Here is a 27,778-nt window from a genome sequence, read left to right on the forward strand (position 1 = left end):
CAAGAGGAAAAAACACATCGTTATAGCACTGTTAGCCTGGGCTGACACACTTGTGACAAATGGCCCACACTGTAATCCCATCAGCAGAGGACCATCTTTGCTACTGGCGCTTCAAGCACTCTGTCAGGAGTAAACACACACATAATAATGCAATTAAAGCTCAAGAGTTACAATATGTGCTTATTGTGCTCAAAAACTGAGCTTCAACCACAAACCAGCTCTGGAAGCAGCACGCCTCCAGCCCCACTTCCCTTATTCCAAAGCCCAGGATGGATCCCCCAGGTGAAACCTACAGACAGAACAAAGCAGAAGCATCAAAGCTGCATGCTTTCCTGGGGCAAGAAGCTGTAGTGAGATAGAACTGAGGGAGAAGGGCCTCCCACACACGCAAAACACCTGCCAGAAGACTGTCACACGCCTACTTTCAGCACAGCTAAGGTCCAGAATAACATGGAGGCGGAAGGCAAGGATGACGTGCTCAGAGAAAACCACTTAACAGGGAGTTTGTTAAGCTTTTAAAGTCAATCTGGAAAACTGCAGGAGGCTAGAGGACCTGAAACACCGAGTTTGCTGGCTGGCAAAGCAAGCCTCTGGCTACAAGTTGAAAGAACTAGATTCCCACCTCAACTAATTAACTTTCCGGCCTTTAACAAACATCTTCAATCAATCAATTAATAAGTGATTATTGAATATCTATTATTCAGCCAACACTGAGAAAATGCTCTTAGGCTGGGACAAAGGAGGTCCAGGGTGCTGGGCTTACCCTCAAGGAACTTAACATTCTGAGGAAAAGCTGGGGTCGGCTTTCCAGAGCCTATGAGAGCAGTCCTGGGAGTTAGGAGCTGAGGCTTTCAGCAGAAGGACCTTTGAAGACAGAAAGCAGTCAGAAGGACTGGGCGATGCATGTTTCATCTAAGTGTGAACACAGTTCTGCTGGGTGTGTAATAAGTTGTGTAAGAAAAAGGCATGTATATATGAGAAACAACTGAACTAAATAAACTCATGAACACTAGGACTTCTCAGAGCCTCTGAAAACAAATGCTGGGTAAGCACATGCAGAGACATGGGACTTTCTCCAGGGTGTCAGCTCATGGGGCAGAGGCTCCAAATGGCAGGCGCTCTGGATGGAGCTTGATGTATTGTTTCCTCTCTCCTGCTAGTGCTGCACAGGGCTGGTGCTGTGCCCTGCGGGCTACAGGCATCCCAAGGGGCTGCTGATGAGGGATGCAGAAAACCTTAAAGCTGGAAGACTGTCCTGGTAGGCTGCTCCACTCTGGAAGTTCCAGCTCCTGTAGACAGAACAATCCACCCACGGACCATCCACCCACAGGACCGTCCACCTCACAGGACAGAGACCTTAACACTTAACCTGTGGATTCTCAAAGTCTGAGAAAGCCCAGAGGTGGTCCTCTTGTATGTTGGGGGCATCTTATCCCAGTTTCCGTCTGAGAAGATGGCATCAGCAGGGAAGGAACGCCTCCCTTAGCAGCTCACTCTACCTCCCAGCAGAGAACCAGAGGCCGGAGTGGGAGGCCTAAGGACCGCAGCAGCTTGCAATCAGTGAAGAGGTAATCACCTGCCGCAGCGCCTGCGAGCAGGAAAATAACAGGGCCGCATGATTTAGTTCAGAAGAGAGCAGGAGAGAGCGGGAGCAGCCGGCGGGGTGAACAGAACGAGACAGGCGATGACATTCCTCAGGTCACAGGCTAGGCTATAGTCAGCTCTGCTGCAGAAGTCATCCACAGGACAGCTCTCCAAGGACCACACGGTGAACTGAGGACACAGCAGCGAGGACTCTTGGGGAGGGGTTGGTCTGGGGCTCTGACTCCCAGAGATGAGGTCCAGGTGGTATGGAGGATACACATACATACATACATACATACATACATACATACATACATACATACATATATACATACATACATACACCACACACACTTGCCATGCTATCCTTCCCTGGATGCTCTCCTGACCACCTCACCCAAATAAAAAAGTGTTCTGCTATGGAACAGCAGGCCTGGACTTGAAATAAATATACAGGAGTGATAAAGTAAGGGAAGCCATGCAAACAACCCGTGTACTCTCATGACGCTCCTTCCTCTACGTCAGAAGAATCAGCAAGAACTCCCAGCCAGAAGCATCGACAGGGAAGAGAGAGCAGCAGACTGAGGGGAAGAGGAGGAGTCACCACTGCGGAAGTCAACGTGGAGTTCCTCCAGGCACATGGCTCCTGGGTCTGAAGGACTCACACATGCACTGTCCGCAGCAACCAAGTCAGGAGTTAGCCAAGGTGTCTGTCAGCAAGTGAACAATCATTGTGTAGAAAGGAGTAAGCCAGCCTCAGAAAGCCATGTGTGTCCCATGTGTGTATGTGTGTGTGTATATGTGTGTATGTGTGTGTATGTGGTATATATGTGTATATGTGTGTGTAGTATGTGTGTGTATGTGTGGATATATATGTGTGTGTGGTATGTGTATATGTGTATATGTGTGTGTGCTGTGTGTATGTGTAAATAAGTATGTGTGTGCATGTGTGTGTATGTATTGTGTGGTGTGCATGTGTATATGTGTATGTGTGTGTGTATGTGTGTGTGTATGGTATGTGTATGTGTGTATATGTGTTGTCTGTGTATGTATGTGTATGTGTGTAATATATGTAGTGTGTGTGTGTGTGTGTGTGTGTGTGTGTGTGTAAGGGAAAGGTGTAAGGGGACTACAAAGGCAGTGGAATATACACAGCAGGAAATCAGAAGCGCAGACTATTGGAGGAGAAATGGGCTGGGGAGGGCAGGAGGCAGAATGAAGAAGCTGATGTATCTAGAACAGCACTGATTACAGGAGAAGTGGGTTTGAAAGAGGGACGGAGGGGGGAGGGAGGTACAAGAAGACTTGGAGGGGCATCTGGATGGAAATGATAGAAATACAGAACTCATGTATGCAAGTCTTTAAAAACAAATGTGATGAAAGTGAGAAAGAGAAAGTATAAAAACAAACACACACGAAAAGGCCTTAATGAACCTATTTCTTCTTGTGCTGACTCTAAAAATAACCAAGCAGGCAAACAAATCCAAGCTCTGGGGCTTAGAGGAATCAGAGAATGCACTCCTATTCACTGCAGGGTAGGTGCTAGCCAGACAAGCCATGAGAGGGGCTACAGTTTAATGTAACACACACTTTCGGACCAAGCAAGAACTTTAGCCCCTAACAGCACACGAGCAGATGAAGTTTCCATGAGATCAGTCATTGGAATAGTATAACAGCAAATCCAAAGAAACAAACAACTCCAGCCTCTACCCTTAGTGGGCTCTCAGTAGAGGTGAGCATATCTAAGCAGCGGCATGCTAGATTGCTTTTTTACAAAAAGAAAGATGCAAATTAAGCACCAATGGGAAAAATGGGAAAAATTCATTAGCTTTCCATACAAAAAGACACATATGGTATTTGCTTCACTGCTGGGGCTAGAGAGATGTTCAGAGGTCAAGAGCACTTGCTGTTCTTCCAAAAAGACCGAAGTTTGGTTCCCAGCACCCATATGTACCTCCAGTTCCAGGGGACCCAACACTCTCTCCTGGCCTCAGTGGGCACTACACACATGATGCTCATAAGTACATACAAGGCAAAACAAATATAACATAAAAATAAATTGTAATGGTTTTTTTTTAATCTATGCTGCCACACCACTTTTTGTCCACCGTATTTGAAAATATTCCTAAGCTTTGTCACCTCCCGTACAAGCGAGGCTGTGTGGAAGTGGGCACCCTCATTGCTGCTGGTTAAAATGCAGGATGGTTCAGAAGCCCCAGAGGGTGGATCAGCACTCATAGAACCAAACTTCTAAGAGCTTCCTCTAAAACTGTGCCTTGGCCATGAACAACAAGCGTACACAGTTTTTCCCTCCTCCATGGCCCAGCTATCCCATAACCTACAACCTTTACTTCATGCTTCCTGCTACAAACAAGTACAACTACGTTTGTGTTGCCTCTTTGTTCTCGGGTCTGTACAGTCCGCTGCTAATTCATGATGGACGGAGATGAGAAATATGTTTTTCCTCAGGTGTGCAAATATCCTCGTGTGATATAAACTAAGAAGGCTAAGATGTTATCAGGTGACATAACCTTCAGTGTCACATATATGGTCCATCACTGATCAAGACCTTATATGACACATGGATGTATATGTGGGTGGGTGAGTGCATATGTATGTTTTATGTATGTGAGTGTCTCATTTGTAAATTTGGTATCTTGTGTTTTTCACTTGATTGATGGGCCATTCCACAGCCTCATGAGCCCTTTTTCCCCCCGGGTACTGACTGTATAGACCTCAGCAGTTCATTCAGTCAGTCACTCCTGTAGATGAACATTTAGGTTGCTTAACACTTCCTGGCATTCAGAGTTAATGTAGCAGGGTGTCCCAAGGGACTTAAGAAATCAAAGTAAGGTGTCTAAGCATTCATCTGCATGTAGTCTTTTGTGACCATGTAAATTATTAAGAAATAATTTTTAAATGACAATAAACTAATCTGAATACAAGCAGTGATAAATCTAAGTGTAAATTAAGATGTTAGTAGAATTGCTTTGCTTAGGAAACCAGCTTGCCCAGTTAGTTGGAACACCCTTCACTATTAAGTTAGACAGTACTGGAGTGTCTGAACAGAAGGAGCTGCTGTGTAGTCTGAAGCTTCAATGGGTTTCTCTTAAGAGTGTTGGCATATAATCCTAGGCCCCTTTTGTGCTATAGAATAAAACATGTGAGTATAATTGTTGATGTTATTGGGAATCAAGGTTCTTACTGTGCGAAAAACATAAACTTATGTAATCTAATGGTGTAGTGTTAGATTTACATTGAAACTGTAAGTACAAGCTGGTGATTTCTATAATTCTGTACACTTACTACACCAGAGTATTGACAAGTCCCAGCAAGAGTAAGTACACCCATATCAGCCTTACAGACATCAGCTTATGGCCATGTTCCGTCTACTACTTTCTCCCTAGGCTCCAGACTCTTCAGATGCCTCTGGCTATACTCTGCCTCACATCTACAATAAAAACCTTCCCCTCAACCACACCTTGGAACAATTGTGTCCTCAGTTTATACATCTGGCACTAAAACCCTCTTGAACCTGACATTGGTCTACAAAGTCAAAAGTTGTCAGATAATTATATAATTTTATTTTATTGTACAAACATAACACACAGAAATATGTATAAATATAATAAAAGTAGTTGTGGTAGGTAACAGAGGGGAAAAAAGGGCAAGAGAGGATAGATTAGAGGCAAGAGCAAACATGTTTATTTATTACTATTATTTTAATGATGATGATGATGACGGTGGTGGTGGTGGTGATGCCACCACACCCTCACAGCAAGCCCATGGAAGTCAGAGGATAGCTCTCAGGACTCAGTTCTCTCCTTGCTCTGTGGGATCCAGGGACCAGGCTTGTGCAGCAAACACTTTTACCCACTGAGCATCTCACTGGTCTAAGAACAAACACACTTTATGTGATTTTAAAAAGTGCTATGACCTCTACAAAGATGCCGATTCAGAAACACCTGGGGAAATTGTTTTATTATAAAGAAATGTAAAGGCCTAAAAAGTGAAAGATCTAAACCCATGAAAGAATTTAGGGTCCTCAGGAGAGAGACCTTGGAGGTTTCCGGAGGTATTGATGACATCCTTGGGAAGGTCAACATGTTCCTGTGGGCTGGGGTATTGCTCTGTAGAATAACACTTACCCAGTTTATAAGAGGCCTTGGGATTAACTCTCAGCATAATATCTAAAGGCCTTCATTCTTGCATATTTTTATTTCACAGCAATTTCCTTTAAAAAATTCTGAAATGTATGCCAGGTGGTGGTGGTGCACACCTTTAATCCCAGAACTCGGGAGGCAGAGCCAGGCATATCTCTGAGTTCAAGGCCAGCCTGGTCTACGGAGTGAGTTCCAGGACAGGCTTCAAAGCAACACAGAGAAACCCTGTCTCGAAAAAACAAAACACACACACACACACACACACACACACACACACACAAAATTTCTGAAATGTTTCCTAAGAAAATAATTCTAAAGATGGCCAGTGAATTAATCCCCTAAAATGTTCATCACAATAAGATAATGTGGGAAATAACAAAAACGTTTAACCAAAAGTTCTTCTTTGAAAATTAACCAAAATCTTTTAAAATAAATTATCGGGCTATCCAACAAAGGACTACCCAGAAGGGTCTTTCTGTAGCTTTTTAATGGGAGGGGCATATACAGCACACCAGGCCATTTCAAAGCATGTACATGTGTATATAAAGACATACAGCAACACAGCTCTTGGAGGGATGGAGTACAGATGTTTTTCTTGCCCTTCTGCTTATTTCTTTTGTTTTCTGTTACTTTATAGAGACAGAATCTATTTTGACAAGTTGCACTGGGAAAGCTCTGGGGGGTGTGATCCAGACATCCATCTCACCAATGCTTCAAGGTCAGGAAGACTGTTAGGACCACGCTGAGTTGGGAATTAGCACCTCATGCTTTCGGTTCCTGCGTTGCTGCCTTGTGTGGCTCTCTGGGAGGAAGGGAGGAGATCCAGATGCTGCCAGGATGTCAGAGCAAACCTGTCAACTGCCAACAACCCCTAAAAGCACTTCAGCACAAGAGCAGGTCAATATCCACTGGACCGTGACAACACTTCCCCTGCCTACTCCCTGGGGAAGGATTGCATCTGAAGGGGAGACAGCCTACTCTCAACAGAGCGACAGCCCCCCACTAAGCATCACATGTCACCTCAGACACACAGGGCATTGTGGACTGCCATTAAAAGCTGTCAGAGGACACACCCACGTCAGTATGGCCTCCTGAAGAGAGGCATAAGACGTAGTGGAGGGAGGAAGAAAGGTGTTCACTCCACGCTCAGGAGCGGAGGACTGGAGTGACATCGGATCTGAAGCGTCCTCTTCCACATTAGCTCTTCTGCCTGGGTGAGCCGCTTAACCACTTCAGGGCTTCCACTTGCTCTCCTAGGAGAGCCGTGACACTAAATGTGTAAAGTGCCTGGGACACAGGTTTGGGGTGGGGTGTGCACATGATAAACAGAACAAAGCATTCAGGCAATAATTTTCATATTTACAAGGAATTTCTATGCTGCTGAACAGAAGGTCGGGGCCATTATTTCATAAGCAGGTCAAGTAAGGGATTTTAATCTACCACTCCCCCACACTGTCACTGTGATCAAAGATCAACACCGAACTTCTACAAGTCCTTACTCAGCAGGAAGAGGGTCCCGGGTGACAAGGTAAAGCATGACTTCTAGCTAGAGGCTTCCTGAACAGAAGATGCCTCTCTGTTCCCTGGTCTGCATGAGTGGAGGACTAGAGAGGGAGGGAATGGTGGCCGCCAGCATTTGGGGACATGTTAGATTGGCCAGGTTCCCCCAGAGAAGTGCATTTCTCTTTAAGTTCCATCAAGAGTCATTACAAATAAACTGCTTTAATAAAGAACAAAAAGACACCAAAGCTGAGAAAAAAATATGAGTTCCCAGTGAAGATATTTTCTCAGCCAGTGAGCTTGCTCATCTGTACTGTGACTACCAAAACAGGGGAAGGGGGAGGACTGGCGAAATCTAGAGAAAAAATAAGGAAGCCTATGCCCCCACCCTTTAGTAGAGAGTGGAGAAGAGAGTTTAGGAGCCAGAGGAACAAGTCCCAGACAGCCCAGGGACCCACCTAATGCACCCTTCCATGAACATAAGGTGAGGGTAGGAATGGCTCACCAGGAGAGAATGCTCTTGACATGTCTTCAGTGCCATTGGCCAAGCATATAACTTCTCCACTTTCTGAGTATGTGATAGGACTGACCGTAATGGATGGATGCTCTCAAAACTGGCATCCTACCTAAGAGGCACTGGGTATTAAGGCAGATCTCCACAGTTTGGCAATACTGCCACATCTGTAACAGCATGCCCTGGAGCCCTCAGCAGCCACTGTCCTGAACAACATAGATGGGGGCCCTTCCTGTCCAGGAGAGATGGTAGTGTCATGTAGAAGTGAGCTTTTATGATTTCAAGGCAAAAACAATATTTTTGGAGTTGTCCCCATAGTGTGACAAAGGAGAACAGGAGGAAGAGGTTGGCCAGGAGTGAACCACCACATCGAGGGATCGCTAGTCCTCAAGAGGTTGGCCAGGAGTAGACCATCACATTGAGGGATCACTAGTCCTCAAGAGGTTGGCCAGGAGTGGACCACCATATCGAGGGATTGCTAGGCCTCAAGAGGTTGGCCGGAAGTGAACCACCACATCAAGGGATTGATAGTCCTCAAGAGGGCCAATCTCAACCTCTAGCTTGGCAAGGAAGGGGTTAAAGAACCATGTGTGCATCCACCAGCATGCAAAGGCCTTGAGCCACAAGTCTAGACTGTTCAAAGCAACAGAAAAGGGACCCCAAATCTGACATCAGATGGGAACTTCAAACTCAGCCAGACTTGGTTTTAAATCTTAAAATGATAGAAAATGAATCCATGTTTTTAAAAGAAAACAGGACATAAAAATAAACAAAAACTGTTTCATGTTTACTTCCCAGATTGAAATTTCTCAAAAAGCCAATGGCTTGTACATGTTTAGTAAACAAGGGCACATATTTGTAACTGGCCTCAGAAAGCAGCAGCTGTTCACCCCTGCACGCCTTAAGGCACACGTGTGCACATACATAAGCATGCACACATTACTGCATGGATTTTTGAAAGGCAATCAATACTGCCCTAAGACAATGGGTTCTAATGAGAGCTCAAAACTGCAGTACACTAATCCCATTATGTGCCTTCCTGCTCCCTTAGAGTTAGGGTTGTATCACTCTGTACAGAGAGAATGTGCCCTGCAGAGAGAGACTGGGACATGTGGAAATAACCCATCCTGGAGAAGTGCATTGTTGTCCAACTACCCATACAGGAGAGTGAGCACTGAATAGCAAAGTATGGTTGAGGGGGAATTAATGGGGTGGGGCCCCCAGTTCACCCCCAATCCTCATGCTTACCCTAGAAAGGATGGTTCTGCTTGTATTTCCAGCCTGAAGTCAATAGGGCAGGAGAATACCTAAGAATCCCATAGAAAGTAGGATGTGGGAGCCCAGGACAGACTAAGCAGATTATACTAAGTCACAAAGGGGGAAGGGGAGAAGAGATGTCTTGTCATAGCAGCTCACCAGGGCCAAAAGAACAATGAAGAGGAGAGCCTTGAACTTTTGAGATTCGCAGCTCTGGGGTATGAATACATCTTCTCTAGCACCTTTTGAAAGATGGGATAGAAACTGAATTTCTTTCTGGATCTCTTTGGATACTGGACAGTACATCTGTGAGTGGGGCATTAAGCACACACAGCCTTGGCTGAGTAGGGTCCTAGAGCTCATCCTCATATAGACACTTCTACAGACCTCTGCTCAGCATCCTGCCCCTTGCCCTCTCTCTTCTAAAAGGCTCTGTAGAATTCAGAGCAGGCACCTTCTCCCAGCCAACTTCTTAACTTCTCCACTGGGACTGGATGACCTTCCCTGACTGACTCCCATAACCTTGCATTTCCTCCATCTATTTATTTGTCAAATAGTGTCGGTGCCTTAGAAACAAGGGTTAGGACAGAACTTCACAGTTTCTAGCATGCCACCATGCCTGATAGAGAAAGCCTTAGTAATTAAGATCACTAAATCTCTCAAGCTCAAATTTTCACTTCAGCTAAGTGATGGGAAGAATTTACCTGAGCTAAATGATGGAAGACTATGATCCCATTTCTGTTCTTGGCTCCCTCATCTACACAACACAAACTGAATTCTTGTATCTGTACTGACACCAGTTGGTTGTTGAGAAGCCCAACTCTTCTGCTGCTCAGTTTTGTGTGTTACTAGAATGTTTTACATAAAGACTAACTCTGCAGTGGGAAGGGCATAGCAAAGACTAAGACTGGAAAACTGGAAAAGTGTGTAAAAAAGTTACTTCAAATATCCACTGTCAGACGTCTACATGAAGGGAAGGAGGCAGCCTCCCAGAGCTGTGCAAAGCAGGCAGCATGTCACAGACAGGCGTCCTCTGTTTCCTCAGGTACCTTAGAGCATGCCAAACAGCTAAATGGACCTTTGAAATTAACACTGGCCTAGAGAGAAAAAAGAATGCTTTCATCTTAGTGTGATTCAGGAGTTATGTGGGCAAGAAATGGATCCTTAAAATAAAAAATAAAAAAAAATTTTATAGGCCAGAGCAGAAACATGAACTATATCCATAGTTCTATATCCTTCCCACGTGCACAGCATTCAACCTTGCTCAGGACTGAGGCCAGCCAGGCTGAGAGAGCAACTTGGCAAAACAGTCACTGGCGAGCAGAAGGCTGAAGAAAGAGGAGAGATGACATGAAGTCCTGCCACTGACCTAAAGTAGGCCACACCATACACCTATTATCCTAAGACACAGTATGAAGAACAAAACATCTAAATAGAGACAATGTTCACCTGCCTCTACTAGCTATACTTGTAATAAATTTGAATTAAAAGTAATGACAAGATCCCACATCATCTGTGAAGCAACTAGGCTTGATGACTTTGTCATGGGCTGTGACTCCTTTCCTGCCTGAGGAAGAGTGCTGGAATCATGAGGGCCAGAGAAAAAGACCCTCTGCACATAGAAGCCAGAAGACAAGAGCTGAGGAACTCAAGCTGAAGCCATAAACAAGGCCCCCTGAACAGGCCAAGCTTGCAGAATGCTGGGTCACATGGTGCAGCTAATAGTGCTGTGGGATCATAGGGCAAGTCTTGAAAGTTTTCTGCCTCAGAATAAGAGAAAAAAACAAGTTGTGAGCAAGAACCATCTTGGTGAATGTAAGGATGTTGCCAAGCTGGATGGTGAGACAAGGATTAAGGGGGAGTCCTAGCCTATCCATCTGGAAACTGTCAGCTCTTTAGGGAATGGAAATGTTTTAGTCTGCATTCCCTAACTCTTTAAGGTAAGAAAATTAAATAGCCCTCTGGTTCACAGTGAAGATGTTTCCTGTAACTCAAAGGAAAGCATGGAATATCTTGTACAACTCCCAGAAGCTCTTTATCTCAACAAAAATAATAAAAGTCATATGGCCTTTATTACAGAGGACTGTCTGCAATAATTTATCACATCCCCAAGGATATGGAACAAAGCATATTTATTCAATTAATCCTGACTTTAATTTTAGAAAAGTCAAACATTGTGTCTTAGAGCATAAGCCCCAGAGGGCAAGGACTTTGCTGTCTGTTTCACAGCTGCCTTCCAGGACCTAGGAAATTACTTGCATATTGATTCTTAAGTGAACAAAGGAGAGAGTGGCTAGGCAAAAGTCCCTGTTCTCAACTTCCCTATCTGGCACCTATACCTTGCTTTTAAAATCATTAGCTAAGAAGCTGCTGGCAGTTGATGGTTGATAGAGGAGTGTGGTGGTTTGAATAGGATTGGCCTCCATAGACTCGTGTGTTTGCGTGCTTGGCTCATAGGGAATGGCACCATTAGGAGGTGTGGCCTTGTTGGAGTAGGTGTGACCTTGTTGGAGGAAGGACTTTGTCACTGTAGGTGCTGGTTTTGAGGTCTCATATGCTCAAGCCATGCCCAGTGTGGGACACTGTATCCTTTTGTTGCCTGCAGGTCAAGATGTAGAACTCTCAGCTCCTTCTCCAGTACCATGTCTGCCTGCACGCCACCATGTCCCACCATGATGATAATGGACTAAACCTCTGAAACTATAAACAACTCCAATTTAATGTTTTCCTTTATAAGAGTTGCCATGGCCATAGAAACCTTAACCAAGATAGGAAGGGACAGCCAGTTCTCTCCAGGGGTATGGATCCTGGTAGGTTTCCCAGCCTCAGTGAATGGCAAATCCTACATCCATGTACACAATAGTAGTACTAATTGGAAACAGTGGTTTATGAAAAAAGAAAAGAATGTAGAGGACATGAAGCTGGGAGGCAGATGTGGTAGGAGGAGCTAGAAGGAGTTGGAACATATGAGTAGGGTACAAGTATAATCAAAGTATATTGTATATGTGTATAAAATTCTCAAATAAGTTAAGTTTTTAAATATCATGAAAGGAATGACTACCTCTAGGCCATCATTTTAACAACCCTGACCTGACTGTCAGTTCTCTTTGGGGGATGGGATGGAAGACTTCCTACACAGCACCTTCTCACTAGACATCGTTAGTCCCTGCCCACCCACCATGGCAACTCAAAAATGTGACCAGATGTGCCAAATGTCTTTGAGGACACAGTCTTCTCTAGATGGAAATCAATAGCCTACAAAATGCTCCCAAAGAGCAACCAGACTCAGAGAGGTGGTTTTGTGCTTTCAGCTCATTGTTGATGCTGAAATAGCATCGAGGGAACCCTTCCCCTTGCCTACTCTGCAGTGAGTACACCAACAGGTCTGGTGAGAGCAGTGGGTAGGAGGAAATATTGGGTAATGAAAAGCAGGCAGATGTCTCAGACACAAATGAAGACTGAGCTGGGGCCCAGACCTTGTCTGTATTCTATAGGAGCATCCACATTGCTGCCGTGGTGAAAATGGAGTTGGTTTTTAATGATCTCCCCTCACCCTCCTCCACCACAAGGGCATTAAAGCAGCTATATGATGTGCCAGCAGCAAGGGATCCATCAGCCACAATTGCACTTAAAATCCAGCTTGAAGCATCTGCTCCCAATTACAAGTGAGGCTGGGCTTCATTAATACTGCCACAATGAGTTCAGTGGCATCCTCAGAGAATTGGCTCTGCAGACATTCCCAAAGCCAGGTGCACATGTGAGAAAGGGGAAGGTGTTCTCCCTCAGACTTGGAGTAAGCCGATACTTCTCAAAGGCTGTCTCCCTGGCAGAACCCAGAGGGAACCAAGACTCAGCTCTCCCAGTAGGCCACTGAGGACCATGCCCTTCCCTGAGTACAACCACCACCTACATTTAGCTTGCTAGACATGCCGGGTTTCCATCCTTTACTGAGAAATACTAACAACAGGCATAGGGAAGAGTCACGGTTCTGAGGGTTCCTGCTCAACACAGACACATGTGTGAGTATATCAAAGATTTCTGCATCTTGAAATACATGAAAACAAATCCATTTTAGATGAGAGATGACTCATATGCTCCAAAATAAAGAAAAATGAGAACAATTACTTGACTATCATCATAACCCTGGTTTTATATATTACGGAATGCATATATTCACAGGAGTGATCTAACAAAGTAAAATGACATTTTTGAAGTCCAATACCACACTTCAATGTCTATGCTGTGCTGTTAAGTGAATAAGAGTATGTGTGTATTAAACCATAGAAATGGCCTATGAATCATGAAATATTTTGGCATTAAAAAGCCTACCTGGTTTGAGATGGTTTAGCAGGTAAAGGGTCCGACTGCCAAGCCTGATGACCTGAGTTCAATCTTCAGGACCCACATAAGGGAAGGAGAGAACTAACTCCAGCCGTGTGTCCTCTGACCTCTATAGATGTACCTTTGTGAACATGTCATCCCCACAAATAACTATTTTTTTACAATGTTAAAGCCTACTGGACACACATAGATGCCATGCAAAGAGCTAATATCACCTACATATTGGACAAAAGTGAGTTATTTTCTTCTTTTTTCCTGTACCATCTTACTTTCCTTTAAAAATATCTATTCCTTTAAGTTGGGAAAAGAACATTATAAAGCCAAAAGCATAGCAAAACTCCCCAGTCAAAGTGTAAACACATCTTTTCTAGATCCCCTTACCCTACTTTTATCTATAGCACTCAAAACTACCGTGTCTTTAATTGCTTTCACCCATAAGCTCGGCTTTCTCCCTTTCCATCCCCATCTCCTCTTCTCCTACACCACACACACACACACACACACACACACACACACACACACACACACACATTCCATAAGGCTAGGCAAGTGCCTAAAGAACAATAGATACTCAGCATAGTTCTTACTTGGATCTGTGGGTTGATTATAGGTTTGCCTCTGGTTTTTATTTTTAATTGCATGTGTTGCTACCCCTGAATTTTCATTCATAAATAGTGAAAGAAATAGGCCTAACCACTGTGGGAAATGGTCCAGCCACTTCCCTTAAAGCTGAACGCTCCCTTGTCTTTTGGTGACCACTGAATCCCACAGCAGGTGTGTTCCTTGGAACCTAGGCCACCCAAGGACATGCCCATGACAGTGTTCACGTGTAATAAAACCAATGACCTCCCTAGTGCCCCTTGATAACAAGTCAACCACATTTGGATTGTTCATAGCATGATGAAAAGGAAAAGATATCACCTATTCAAACCACATAGACAGTTTGGTGAATGAAAACAGACAACAGAGTGAATCCTCAGAGACCCATCTGTAAAAACACAAAAGCAGGCAGAAGCCATATGCTGTTAGACATCAAGAGAGCTCTTCTTACTGGGGAGGGACAGGTGGTAATCCCAAAGTCCACAGGATGAACTTCTCAACATTGTCTCTCAGTTTACAGCTGTGTAACTGTGCTTGCTTTGGGACCCTGTGATTGGTGTGTGCTACACTCCTGTGAAACATGCCCACCCCAGAAACGCAGGTCTGTGGTTATATCCCTATGCACGACAGACCTCAGCCGAGAGCTAATATCACCACACTGAAACACCTGTGAGCACATCAGGTTGGGTGTTTTCAAACCACCCATCTCAATGTACAGACTAGCACATGTACACACACACACACACACACACACACACACACACACACACACAGTGTTTAGGTCCCCAGAGTCAGGCAAAATAGTAGCAATTGTTCACACATTTCAATATAAATCCAGGGGAGCTAGCTTGACAACAGACACACATTAAAACTAAATCAACTGTCCCCTGGAGATATGGCCCAAAGTCTCAGGAAGCAGAGGGTGTCAGAGAGCCCAATGTGTCAGGCTTGGGTGGTCCATTTACAGGCATGTTCTTTGCAGAATAACTTCACACAGGGTTCTCCAACCACTATGCCTTCTGCTTATCTCAGGCAGCAGTCATGTTTGTCTCCATGCTGTGTCTAAGCACAGCCTGGCCTTGTGTGATATCTGTACAGTATGTAAATATGTACTGCTGTGATTGGTGTAATAAAAAGCTGAACAGCCAATAGCTAAGCAGGAGGTATAGGCGGGACTTCCAGGCAGAGAGAGAACTCTGAGAAGAAGGTGGAGTTGCCAGCAGGAGGAGAGGTAACAGCCATGAGCCACATGGCAGGATGTAGATTAATAGAAAGGGGTTAATTTAAGTTATAAGAACTAGTTAGAAATAAGCCTAAGCTATAGGCTGAGCTTTCACAATCAATAAGAAGTCTCTGTGTCATTATTTGGAAGCTAACTGGTAGGAGAGAGGAAGTCTCATTACAGCTTGGCCAGTTAGTCTCTATGTAACGAACACAGAGACAAGAAATCTAACCAACCTAGTGAATCAGTATACCAGGATCTGGTCTCTGGGAGGTAAGAACATGGGTCTGGGATGACCACAGAAAGGAGCTAGAGAGGTGGCTCAGCAGTTAGGACACTCACTGACTGCTATTGCTGAGGACCCAGGTTCAGATCTCAAAACCCACATGGCAGCTCAGCTCACAAATGCCTGTACATCCAGCTGCAGTGGGTATAATATTCTCTTCTGGCCTCTGCAGACACTGCATGCATGTGGTGCAAATACCTGCATGCAGGCAAACACTCATATACATAAAATACAAATAAATAAATCTTTCTGTAAAATATGTACAAAGGTTCTTCTGGGAAGTTATTTAAACCAACAGCCCCAGGATACAAAGCTTTCACAGTTTCCCAAATACCAACCACTGAGCTCAGCAGCTGTATGTTCATGGGGTTGCATTTCTACTCTTACTGAAAATGACACAGGACTCATTCAAGAAGATGGAAAGTGGAACAGACCAGGCTCCAGGGTTACTGCAAGGCTAGATGTTTGTAATGAAAGCAATGTTATGCCTTGTTCAAAGTGCTGAGCACTAGCCATGAAGTCCCTCAAAAGTCCCAAACCATTCAACATGCCCATTGAGCATGGAAAGATCTGGAAAAACCCAGACAGCCCAGAATAATGACATAATGGGAAATCCCGCCAGATAGCCACATGTCTCTTCAATGGACTATTTTCTCCCTCTTGGCCATAGGTTTACCAATTTTAGGCACTGTGGATTTACTATTGATCAGAGAAAATTCAACCAAGTGGAGCAAAGTAAAGCTTAAGAGTTGGGTGAGAGGTCAATGGGAAGGCATTATAACACAGAATCCTGTCCACTTTTACTAACGTCCAGAAATTCCCTAAGTTTTGATGAGTCTTTTTTGATGCCCATAATCTTTCCAGAATAATCTGGCCAACCAAAATGGCTTGTGTACCAAAATGATTTAGTATACCAAAGAAAAGGTAGCAAGCGGGTCTCTGAATCTGACCTGCCTTTCTTTTCTATGCCTCCAACTGGTGTGCCAGTATGTATCTGAAGGTACATGCCCTGAAGAAGTCAACATTCTTTGTCATATCTACCACTTCTTGTCTTCTCTGATCTTAGCATCTCTTCTGCCTCAACGCCTGTTCACTATAAACTCAAGCCAATGTCAGAGTCAATTTCCTTCCATTCATCTGTGCATAAATCATATCCACTCTGTGGTAAAGGATGCAAAATCAGACAGAGTCTTACAGTATTTGCCCTCTGAAGACAGGGATAATTGTTGGAACGGTTCCTTGGTATTCTATGGTGGAGAAAGTCCCATCAGTTGCACTGTGCTCATGAGTTCAAACATCCCTACACCAACCAGAGTCAAACGTTATTCCAGTCCTCAGATTAAAAATAACTATTGTTCAAACTGATGCAGATATATGCACTGGAAAATGGGATCTTTCCTTCCCCTGATGTCAGTGGCAGCCACATTGGTATAAGGTGAAAACAGTACTCTGCTTCACAGTGCTGGCTATTCTGAATGACTATTCTCCAGGATTTCTCTGTAAATACTGCTTGAGAACCACCTACACCAAAACTACTTAGACTGTGCATCAAATATAGATTCCTGGATGACATTTCTACATGGAGGTCCTGACTTGCAGGCTCAATTCTGCATTTGAAACAAGCCCCACCAGTGACTTTGCAATGCTGTGAGGTCAGAATGTGCTGGCCCCACACAGCCCTCTGGATACTGCTGTTTATCCTCCTCCATAGTTGGTCATCACTAATTTGGCCTGGCCTCCCTTTGGATTGGGTTGGAATCATTCTGTATATGTGGAGGGACAGAACATGTACAGCTGAAATGGAAAGAAAAGATCCCCCCTCGTGTATCTCGTTTCTAAGTGTTTCATCTGGGCTGAGATTGCCCAGGACAGCTCCAGGAGGCTCTGCTTCTGGTCCCCAACACAAGCATTGCTCAACTCTGCATAAATACCTACTTACCCAATAACAACCCTGCTGGGAATATTGCTGATAAGCCTAAAGTTATTACAAATAGTTGCATAATGTGCCCTTTCCTCTATCATATTGCACTAAAATATAAATAGTTCTTCTTTTATATAATAGTGGGCTTTTTAAGTTTTATTTTCATTTTATGTATATGTTGAGTGCGTACATCCATGGCTGTGTACCATGTGCGTGTCTGGTGCCCACAAAGGCCAGAAGGAGGCATCAGGTCCCCTGTAACTGGAGTTACAGCACGTTTTAATTCTCTCAGCATGGATGCTGGGAACTAAACCAGGTCCTCAGCAAGTGTTCTTACCACTGAGCCATCTCTCCAGCCCCAAATACATTATTTTCCAAGCATCAGATGAATGTCCTGAAGGATACATTCACAGAGAATTTGTCAGAAAAGTGACCCAATCAAGTTAATTTTCACATCTGTGGATGCATCATTCTCCCTGCCCCCCACTTAAGAAACCATTAATCTCATGCCTGCCAAGGAGATACAGGGAACACCTGTACCCAAGGCTGGAACGTACATATCCCTGCATGACATGGCAGTATGGTAACAGTATACAGCTGTCTCTCCCTACCTTAAACTGACCTCTGAGAGCAGAAAAGCTTTCCATCTATGGCCTCAGAGTCTGGCCTCCACTTGTTTCCAGTGGAAGAGGGGATGGGAAAGAGAGCAAGGAGCATCTCATGAACTTCAATCTCATTTTAAAACCCCAGCTTCACAAAGCATCCAGGAAACTCTAAGACACCTCATTCCTAAACAACAGGCTGAAATGCGGCTCTGAAGCCCAGTTCACTTGACTAGAGAGAAAGGATAAAGACACTAGAAAAGTATGAAGTCCTAGGGTGTGAGGGTAAAGAATAAAGTCCACACAGCAAACGGCTGTAGAGGATAGCACAGAAAGACTCAAGGAACAGGCAAGCTCCCCAGTGTTTGGGCCATCTGTGTACCCCACTTTCCATAATTGACCATAGTTGGTCCCAAAAATAATATAATAAATTGAAGATGTATAAGTATGTGGGAGAGAGTTCACCACTTGAGAGAATCCTGGGATAAGCATATGTGATGAAAACACCTTAAGTGTTTTCCCACTTCTGGACACTCGGACCTGCCCATGCCACTACCTGGAATGGGACACAGTTGCCTCCTCTCATGCCCAGATCACTCAGGCCATCTTCTGGCTCATCTTCTGTACCTTCACCAGGGATGGAGGCTTCCCCCTAGCCAAAGCTCTGGAGAGCTCCCTCCCCATTCAGGCTCCTCTGCCTCTCAGCTGCTCCTAGGTGACTAAGTATTTTAAGACAGTCTGTGTCACACAGCAGACCAAAGCCCAGGACAGTACAGACTGTGACTGTCTCCTGTTCTAGCACCCAGGACAGTACAGACTGTGACTGTCTCCTGTTCCCAAAGCCCAGGACAGGACAGACTGTGACTGTCTCTGTTCCAGGCGCCCAGCAAAGATCTGATGTGACTAGCATTTGAGGAACATTTCCATCCCAACAAAATACCATTTTCTGGATCAACTTTGTTATTGCTTGTGGTTTCCTAAGCCCTGGGCAGTCTGCTCTGGCTGCCATGAATTACAGGCCTCTGACTGCCTTTCATGAGCAGGAACTGACAAGCTGGTTATTGGGAGAGAAGGAACAACGGTATGGCCAATCCTATTCCTGTTCGCCTGTTAGTTCCAAAGCCAAACCTGGAGCCAGTCAGAATGATCACGAGACACTATGGGTGCTGCCCTGAGGAATGGTGCTGGTCTCACTCGGAGCTGAGACCAAATGGCAGGTTTCTAAGATACAGGGTACTAAGAAGCCACAGTAGTACACTGGCTACCTGGACCATCTGCCTCAGGACCCATCACTCTCTGCCCATAAGACTAGCCTGGGCAAATTTCTAAAAGACAAAACAATGTTTAATGATTGCCTCAGGGACCCTGGATGTGGGCTTAACATGGGTAGTGATGTCACAGAGGGATCCTTGGGTTTAAAGATGTCCAAGGGAGTGCGTCACATAACTAGGATTTTTAGCACAGCTGAGCTCCAAACCCCTCCTTGGTATTTCATGGTGAAGATTGCCCATTTTGACCTGGGGATGAGGGCGCCTAAGTGTCATGTGAAATATGCTGGGGAGGCTGCCTCTGCTAAGAGCTGTGAGTGGCGAGTAACAGAGATTTGGCTCATGAAACTGCATAGCACCTTTCAGACTAGCGTGAAATAAGAACAGACTTAAGTATAGTAAATCAGATTTCCTTTCCATTTAAGCTGGCTTGGACTGGTTTTCAGTCATTTGCATGCTAGAGGCCTTGCTATTAAAACAGGACCATCACAGTTTGTTTTTTAAAAAAGAGGAGCTGGCAGCTCAGAGAACAGGCGATTTGAGGCTGCTATAACTGTGTGGAGTTTAGGGAGGGGCGATGGAGCAGTGGGGTACACAGGTGCCTATCGAGGGTCTCTGTGTTCATCTCATCTTTTCTCTCCACTGCCAAGGGAGAGATGGACAGGCTGTCTTGCTGGGGCTCCTTTCTTCATGGTGGTCACCTCCACAGGAGGATGCAGCCCCGTGCAGCCCAAGCTTTCTGCAGAGGTTTGCCAAGCTCTACCCTGGACATAGACTTACTCGGTTAATAGTGCATTAAAATGGTAAATCTTACAAGAAATGGTATCTCAGATTAGAAACCATCCTGGAAAAGTACTTGCAACCTTGGCAAACTACTTCATCTCTTACAGGAAATGTTTTATGTATCATTATCTAATGTGGGAAAATAAGGCCACATGTTAGCATCCAAGTAACTTGCCTTCTGACATACAGCACAGAGACACCTCACAATAGGCAAGGGAGCTGAAGAGACACTCAGCAGTCAGGAGTACTCGTGCAGAGGACCTGGGTTGGGTTCAAAGCTCCTGCACCTCTAACTGCAGTTCCATCAGCCCCGCTCACTTCTGGCCTCCCAGGCTCCTGCATGAATGCAGTGCACATATAGGCACATATTCATACATTTTTTAAATGTAAACTCAACCTTACAGAAAATATCTGAATTTAGATATTGAATGTGTTTGGTTTGAAATATGACATATTGAGCAAATAGATATGGTTTTTATAAAATACCTAATTTCTAGTTTTCCTCTGTCTCCTCAAGCAAAATAACAGCTGACTTAATGGCTAAGTCTTGTTTCTCAAGGACTCTCACAGATTCAATTCTCTATTTGGATCCACTTCTTGGCTTGAAAAATAGCTTTGCCAGCATGTACCAAGGTGCCTGGCCTCCCAGAAATGCATTCCAGTCCTGTCCTGTGTGGAGGGCTGCAAAGACCAGGGAGAGGTGGAAAACTCAGCTCACAAGGTCGGCAGAGAGAAGAAGTTCTACCACATATGCCAAGAGTGACCTAGCTTCTATCTGTCATGGACAGACCAAAAGGAAGGCCAGAGAAGACAGGATGCTCTTAGGCCTGTCAACCCTTAAAACTGCTCCAGGGAAGTAATTATCAGTGGTCGTGTGGTTCAGAGATTTAAGACAGTGGGTTCATTAAAGGCATTCATTTATGTCTCCTTGAACCTGTTTAATCAAAATGACTTTCTGCTACACTCCATCACAAACCAACCTCATGTGGTGACAAATTAATGACCAATCTGCTAAGCCACACCACTGCTTGTCACCAGCACCACCAACAGAGTCAACCCCTATGCTAGCAGGGAGGCCCACTTGCCCTTGAAACTCATTTTAAGTGAGATGTTATGGTCAGGTGGTCACTGCTACCCTTGTCTGCCATGGAGAGCACCATATCCCACAGAGTGTGGTCCACGCATGATCTCATTAGAATTGTAAACCCAGGCCACTCCAGAATAAGATAAATGCCAGCAAAAGCAGTGCTTCTGACTCTTGGGGCTTTCTAGAGGTAATTATCCCAGAGTTAAACGTCAAGGCTGGTGTCATGTGTGCAAAAGAAAGGAAATGTCATGTTTAGTGTAAGCAACAATATTATTTTAATCAAATCAGAAGCTCATTATTAGAAGATAAAGCTTGACACAGCCCTGACAATAGCTGTGTCTGCCTAGCTTCCCACTGCTCAAGTTCCCGGCTGACTGCTCTCAGGCACGAAGTGAAGAGGACTTGCACCGTGATACGGACGCAGCTGCGGACAGGGTACACATCCGAGAACCCCTCAGCCCTGCTGCTTGCTGGACCCAGGCCCTTCACACGCAGATGCCTCTAGAATCCTGGCTAAGAAGCTCAGCTCTCTCAATAAATAGGCAAGGACAGTGGTACTCTTTTCATTGGCTTGTTATATTAAATAATGCACAGGAAGTGCCTTGAACAATGCCTGACACACTGAATGCTCCATAAATGTTTGCTATTATATATTTATGCAATGTTAAATCTTTTCCTTACTTCCAGTGGGTATTATTTCCATGAGAAAAAAAACAACTTGCTGTTTTTTAAAGAACATAGAATAAGAAAGAATTGTGCAACAGCCTAAGTTAGCAGCATACCAGAGGTTGTAGGAAAGAAAGGATTACATTAAACCTGCTCACTTTTATAGGTCAGAACTGCATACTCAAGAAGTAGTCAAATATTTACAAGGATGAGTGAAATGTAGAAATGAATAGAGGGAACTTGGTCAAAACCAAATCAGATTTGTAGCACCCTGATGTCTCAAATGCAAACCATGGGGAAGCAGGACACATGACAGCTAGAGACGGGAAGTGCTGTGCAGCTTAGCACATCTGCTTGCTCTCTGCTTCCTCCTGTTGTTGTGTTTATCAGACTACCCCACTCTCTACCCACCAAGCCCATTATGTTTGTTTTTAATCCTTCAAGACAAACTTGTGCTGCCCAAATATTCTTGGCTAGGTCCTATTCAGCTAGAGTGGTCAACTTACCAGGGACTACAGTCTTAGAGAAAACTGTGTCTCCTCCTGGCAACTAACAATTACTGATAGCGCCTAGGCTTGGAGTGGGTTTGTGTGCCCAGTTCCTCTCTGCATGCTGGGATCTGGTCTGGTCTGGCCTTGCTCAGGTTTTGGACATGCTGTCACAGCCACTGTGCACTCACATGTGCAGCTGCCCTGCTAATTGCATCCTTCTTGAGGTTGTATTTGTACAAAAGTCCAGGCCTCCCTCTGGTCAAAACATCCCAATTTCTAGTCTTGATAAAGTAATACCTAAGTGCATGGAGGAACAGCCATCTGGGTGCCTTTATGTCCTTATTGGATCCCTAACTCTAGCCAGCAAGTCACAGGGTAGTTCTAATGTTTAACTAGAGAAAGTGACTGTTCATGTACAGAACAACAAGACACTTTTCAAAGGGTAAGTCAGGGGCTGCCAGTTCATCTCCAGCAATGTCACAGCACATCCAACACTCCAAAAAGCAAGGAACACATCCTAATACCGTCCATTTCCAAGCTGCTCCAGACATGACTACCAGTATGTACAGTCACCTCTCTGAAAAAAGGGTGCTTAGGACCACATGCACACCAATAATCCCAGCACTGGGGAGGCAGAGTTCAGAAGTTCAAGGTCAATCTTGGCTACATAATAAGTTCAATACCACACTAGACTACAGGAGACTGTCTCAAAACCAAAATAAGACAAAACAAAGTAAGGTAACACTTCACTTTTAGCTTCCCAAGATCAAAGGTCACTTCTAAATGTGTATCATCCAAGTCTGACAAAGCAATGTTAGTGGGAGATGGATCATTTTCTTTCACAGTGAATTTCAAAAACCTGACATTCATCATTACCATATTCTTTTAAATTGATCAGCAACTTCAAAACAAGAAGCCCCGGTTGGACATGGTGGCACATATCTTTAATCCCAACGCTGGGATCTCTTTGAGTTCAAGGCCAGCCTGGTCTACAAAATGAGTTGTAGAGACAGCCAGAACTATTACACAGAGAAACCCTGTTTCTAAAAACAAAACAAAATCCCCAAAAGAATAGTCAAGAAGCTAAGGTTTTGTCAACCTGGATCAAGGGCTGGCTCACTAAGAGTGATCAGGCTGGTCAAGCCACAGCCACCCTAGCTAGACTTCATATATTATCCCTAGAGTGGCCTGTTTCTAAAGAAAGCACTCTTCTTTCCCTGGTGTCTGAGGGCCCAGGCTTTTCCAAGTGACACAGCTAAAGATACTTAGACCTGCCCCAAAAGGATGTCTGTTGAGTTCATGACACTTTAAAGAGGTTAATGGCATTCAATTATATCTGAGTCACTGAGGAGACCAGATGATTCCATGAAGCGTAGAAAATGGTTGATGATTGATGATGCTTGCAAATATTTTAACATCTTTGGATGTTTTTAATGGCTAGCTGAACCAAATTGTCATTTTTACAAACGACACGCTGCTAAAGGTGCTAGTTGGGCACCTAACTCTGCTGTAGAAGCCTCCCTCTTTCATGCTTAAACCTTGGACCTTTCTTCAAAACAATCACCAAGGCAGTGTTCTTAACCATCCTGGGAATTGTCTAGTATGTTTGTTTATAGGATGAATCGCAGCACCTGTCCTCAAAAAGGTGTTTAGCCCAATTGTCACCAGAGAGGCTTCATCCAGTAACTGGTGGTAACAGATTCAGACCCACAGCCAAACATTAGGTGGAGCTCAGGGAATTCTGCTGAAAAGAGGGAGGAAGGATTGTAGAAGGCAGAGGGGTCAAGGACATCACAAGAAAACCCACAGGATCCACTAACCTGGACTCATAGGGGATCACAGAGTATGGACAGTATGGACGGACAACCAGGGAGCCTGCACAGGACCAACTTAGCCCCTCTACATACATATCTACAGTTGTGCAGGTTGCTCTACTTGTGGGACTCCTAACAGTGGGAGCAGGGGCTGTTGCTAACACTTTGGCTGGCTTTTGAAAACCTAGTCCTTATACTGGGTCACCTTGCCCAGCCTAAATACAAGGGGAGGTGCTTAGTTCTACTGCAATTTGATGTGCCATGTTTTGTTGATATCCATGGGAGACCTGCCCCTTTCTGAACAGAAACGGAGGAGTGGAAGAGGGGGGGCATAGGGGAAGTGGGGAAGGAAATGGGAGGAGAGGAGGGAAGGAGAGGCCAGGACGTAAAATAAATAAATAATTTAATTAATAAAAACAAAACAGAAAGTCTGGATGCTATAGTTCAGCAAGCAACCTGGGCTTCATCGTTAGTCATGTCCAGGGGTAGGGAGTACAATTTGATCTACTTTTTCAAAGTCAGGACCACCCAAAACAAAAAGAAAGAAAGAAGCCATTCACTTTCTTAAAATGAAAAGCTAAATGGGAATTAGGACATTAGTACTCATGATGTACTGAGGATACAGACCTTTCCACAACCCAAAGATCCAACAGGCACAAGTATTTGCACCCCACTCATTATTCCATGTTCCAAAGCACCCACTCAGCAAAGGGGGCTCATCCTCTAAACTGAGTCCAATTTGCCCAGCTCTGTGAGAGTTCATCATGTACCTGGTTCCTCAACTCTAGTGGAAATATAATTAAACAAAAGCAAAATCGTGTTTATACCTCCCCCATGCTCCATTCCAACCTGGCTAGGAATGGAAGTATCACAATCTGGCCATCAAAATCATAAATGGGCCATAGATGGCTAAGAGAACTTAGTGGGAACTGTGAGATGCAACTGGAATCTGCCTGTTGGGATTCAGCAGGAAGATCTGCTGTCAACAGCCCCAAATAACCAAGGATACTCAGTATATGTTTGAAAACCTCTTCCCTGAAGAAGCTGCCCACCATCCACTCCAAAGAGGAGAAGGGGCTGAAAGAGCATATAAGCAAGTCTTCACTCAAGGCTAAAGTTGCTTCTGCCTCCGGGAGGGAGCCCCGGAGAGGTTGTTATTTAGAAAGCACAGGCAAACATCTGGAGCCCTTCAGTTCCTCAGAGACCTGCTCCCTGTAAGGCCCGGGGTGGGGGCGGGGCAAAGGGGGAGGACACTGATAACGGGGCTATAAGAAACCCAGTAGAGAAAAGTGTGCAGCCACCTCTCTCCACTTCTGTATTTAAGCCGTGCCCTGTGATGAGAACAAGGGGTTAGGTGGTATGGACCTACCCCCTTTACCACTTTAAAATGCATATACTGCTTTTTAAAAATGTCATATGAACTGGAAAACAAACAAACAAAAACAAAAAACAGCAATACATTTGAACATAAAAGCTTTACTCATTATAAGTCTTGGATATTTTTACAATATTGAAAGCATCTTGGGAACAGGTTTTCCTAATGTCCCCCGGAAGTGCTTGACCCATTCCACCCAGTAAAATCTTTGAAGAAGCTGTGAACAGGTACTGCTGGGGGTGGGGGGAGAATGGCTGCTGGAACGACTGTGCCAGGTGCTTCTTGTCCCATCTTTTGGGGGCACAGAGGTATGTGGGAGCCAGGACTGGGCCGGAAACAAACAGAAGTGCCCCTGATGCCTGGGGGTTTCTCCCCCACATCCCAACACATTCGTCGGGAAAAGGGACGGATTCCCTGGGCTGCCTGCTCCCTTTTTCCCTTCCACTAAAGTCTGGAAGACTCCAAACCACTGCACTGTTCCCTGACATTTCATCAAGCTCACTGCCATGAGATCCCCAAGACTCCCCTCATGCCTGCCACATCTGGCTCCCTAATAAGTGAGCTAAGCTCATCCAGTGGGGATTTTTGTCTGAGGCAAAATCACTGCCACTCCTGGGAGCTTCTCTCTAGGGCTTGGTAAAGTCAGCCTGTCATCCGGAGCTCTCAGACGCTTTGAAGAGCCCCTCTCCCCAAGCTGCTTAAGGTTCGCGCCCTGTTTCCATGCAGACAGCTGCGTCAATCCTACAAGTACACACACCTGGACCACAGGTAGCACGCAAGAGCATCCAGCCTTCCAAGTTCTCTTTAAAGTTCCTCTCAGGCTAGACCTATGGACTGTGGACCTCCGTACAAGGTTTGAATCTGCCACCCCTACCCCTTCACCTGCCTCTGAGCTTCCCCTATTTTCCACCCCAAAAGAGGGTGGCAGCTGTACTCACGTCTCGGAAACGGTTCCAGTACTTATCACGGTCATACTGGGAGACGGTGCTCAGCCACTGGTCATTGTCTAGGAAATTGGCGTTGTTGAGGGCCGCGCCGCCTGCGAGCGCGTCCAGGTGCCGGCTGTCCACTTGGAGGAAGCACCACGCCGCGGCGGCCGCTGCGAGCACCGCGATCGCTGGCATCTGGGGGCAGGGCACACGGGCATGAGCCGGCGACAACAGGACGACCTCGAGCCCCTCGCTCCCTCCAGGGGGTCTGGGCGCCTAGGGAGCGCACCAGCTGCAACGCCTAGGATCACAGTGGGGACAGGGTGGTCCCTTGCACACCTGGGACGGAGGCTGCACCTGGAGAGCCCTTATGAACGGAGACAGCTACAAACACAGAGGCTAGGACAGGGATTCCGGGCTGCTGTCAAACTATAGAGGACCCTCTCACCTGCTCTCGAATGAGGGGTGTCAGTACCTCTCCCCAAAACCCGGATGCTCCATGTGCCAGCCGCACTCCCACAGACGGGGCCCACAGCTGTGGGGCAGGGATAGGGATAACGGGGCTCTGAGCATCATCCCAGGCTCTGGCAGATGGGGGCTTTTAGGGTACCCTCAAGCCGGGCCTCCCATTCCCAGCTAAAGCGAAGGTCCTCCTGTGCCCGGCCCGCTGCTTCTGTGCAACAGGGGCGCCCAGAGATGGCCCCAGGCCCTGACCCTGTCGGCCCCGGGATGGCCTCCGGAAGGTCCCAACTACGCCAAATACGCCAAGTTGGGGCTCAGGGTTCTGCGGACACGTACCTTTGGGGCCCGCTCGAGTCCCAGTGACCAAGTTGCTGGGGCTCCTGTGCAGCGGTGGCTGGGAAGGCTGCTGCCCGGCTCGTTCCCCTGCGCACCTGCCGCCGCCGCCGCGCGTCCGGCCGCTTTGTGAGCCCGCAGCGCTCTGGCTCGGCTCGGGCGCGGCGTCCGCGGGCGGAGAAGCCCGAGCTCATAGCCGAGGCCTCTGGCGCCCCCTGGCGGCTACATGATGCTCCGCAGTCCCATCCGGGAGCATGATTCATTTGCAGCTCTCTGCAAGACTGACACAGATTTCAGGCCGAGGGAAATGAGGTTATAAGGCCAGGAAGTGGCCAGTGTTGGGAGACTCACCAAGGGGAGGTGGTCGGGACACCTGGCTCAGAATCACTTTGGTGGATAGGGGAGACAACTATCTGAATCAGCATCGCTTAACAGGGTCTCCAAGAGTCTGCACTTTTAACGAGCCCCTGGGTGCTTCTTATGCACAGAAATACTTTAGTGAATTTCTCCACTCCCTCGTCCAAGCCATGCACCTAGCATCTCTGAAGTCTGGTCCCCACCAACAGCCACCTGTGGGAGT

General features: G+C 45.7%; 1 protein-coding gene across 2 annotated transcripts in view; it reads right to left on the reverse strand.

The window, feature by feature from the left end:
- The window catches only part of Spock1 (SPARC (osteonectin), cwcv and kazal like domains proteoglycan 1), a 481,068-nt gene extending 453,692 nt beyond the window's left edge, over positions 1 to 27,376 (reverse strand). For both annotated transcript variants that reach the window (XM_036187825.1, XM_036187824.1), the window contains exons 1-2: positions 27,202 to 27,376; positions 26,413 to 26,598 (exon numbers count right to left, since the gene is read on the reverse strand). In XM_036187825.1, the coding sequence (XP_036043718.1) occupies positions 26,413 to 26,598 (186 nt within the window). In that variant the 5' untranslated portion in view covers positions 27,202 to 27,376. The remainder of the gene's footprint in view (positions 1 to 26,412; positions 26,599 to 27,201) is intronic.
- Positions 27,377 to 27,778: the final 402 nt, after the last annotated feature.

The sequence above is a fragment of the Onychomys torridus genome, chromosome 5 (genome assembly GCF_903995425.1).
Source record: "Onychomys torridus chromosome 5, mOncTor1.1, whole genome shotgun sequence".
Lineage (NCBI taxonomy): Eukaryota > Metazoa > Chordata > Mammalia > Rodentia > Cricetidae > Onychomys > Onychomys torridus.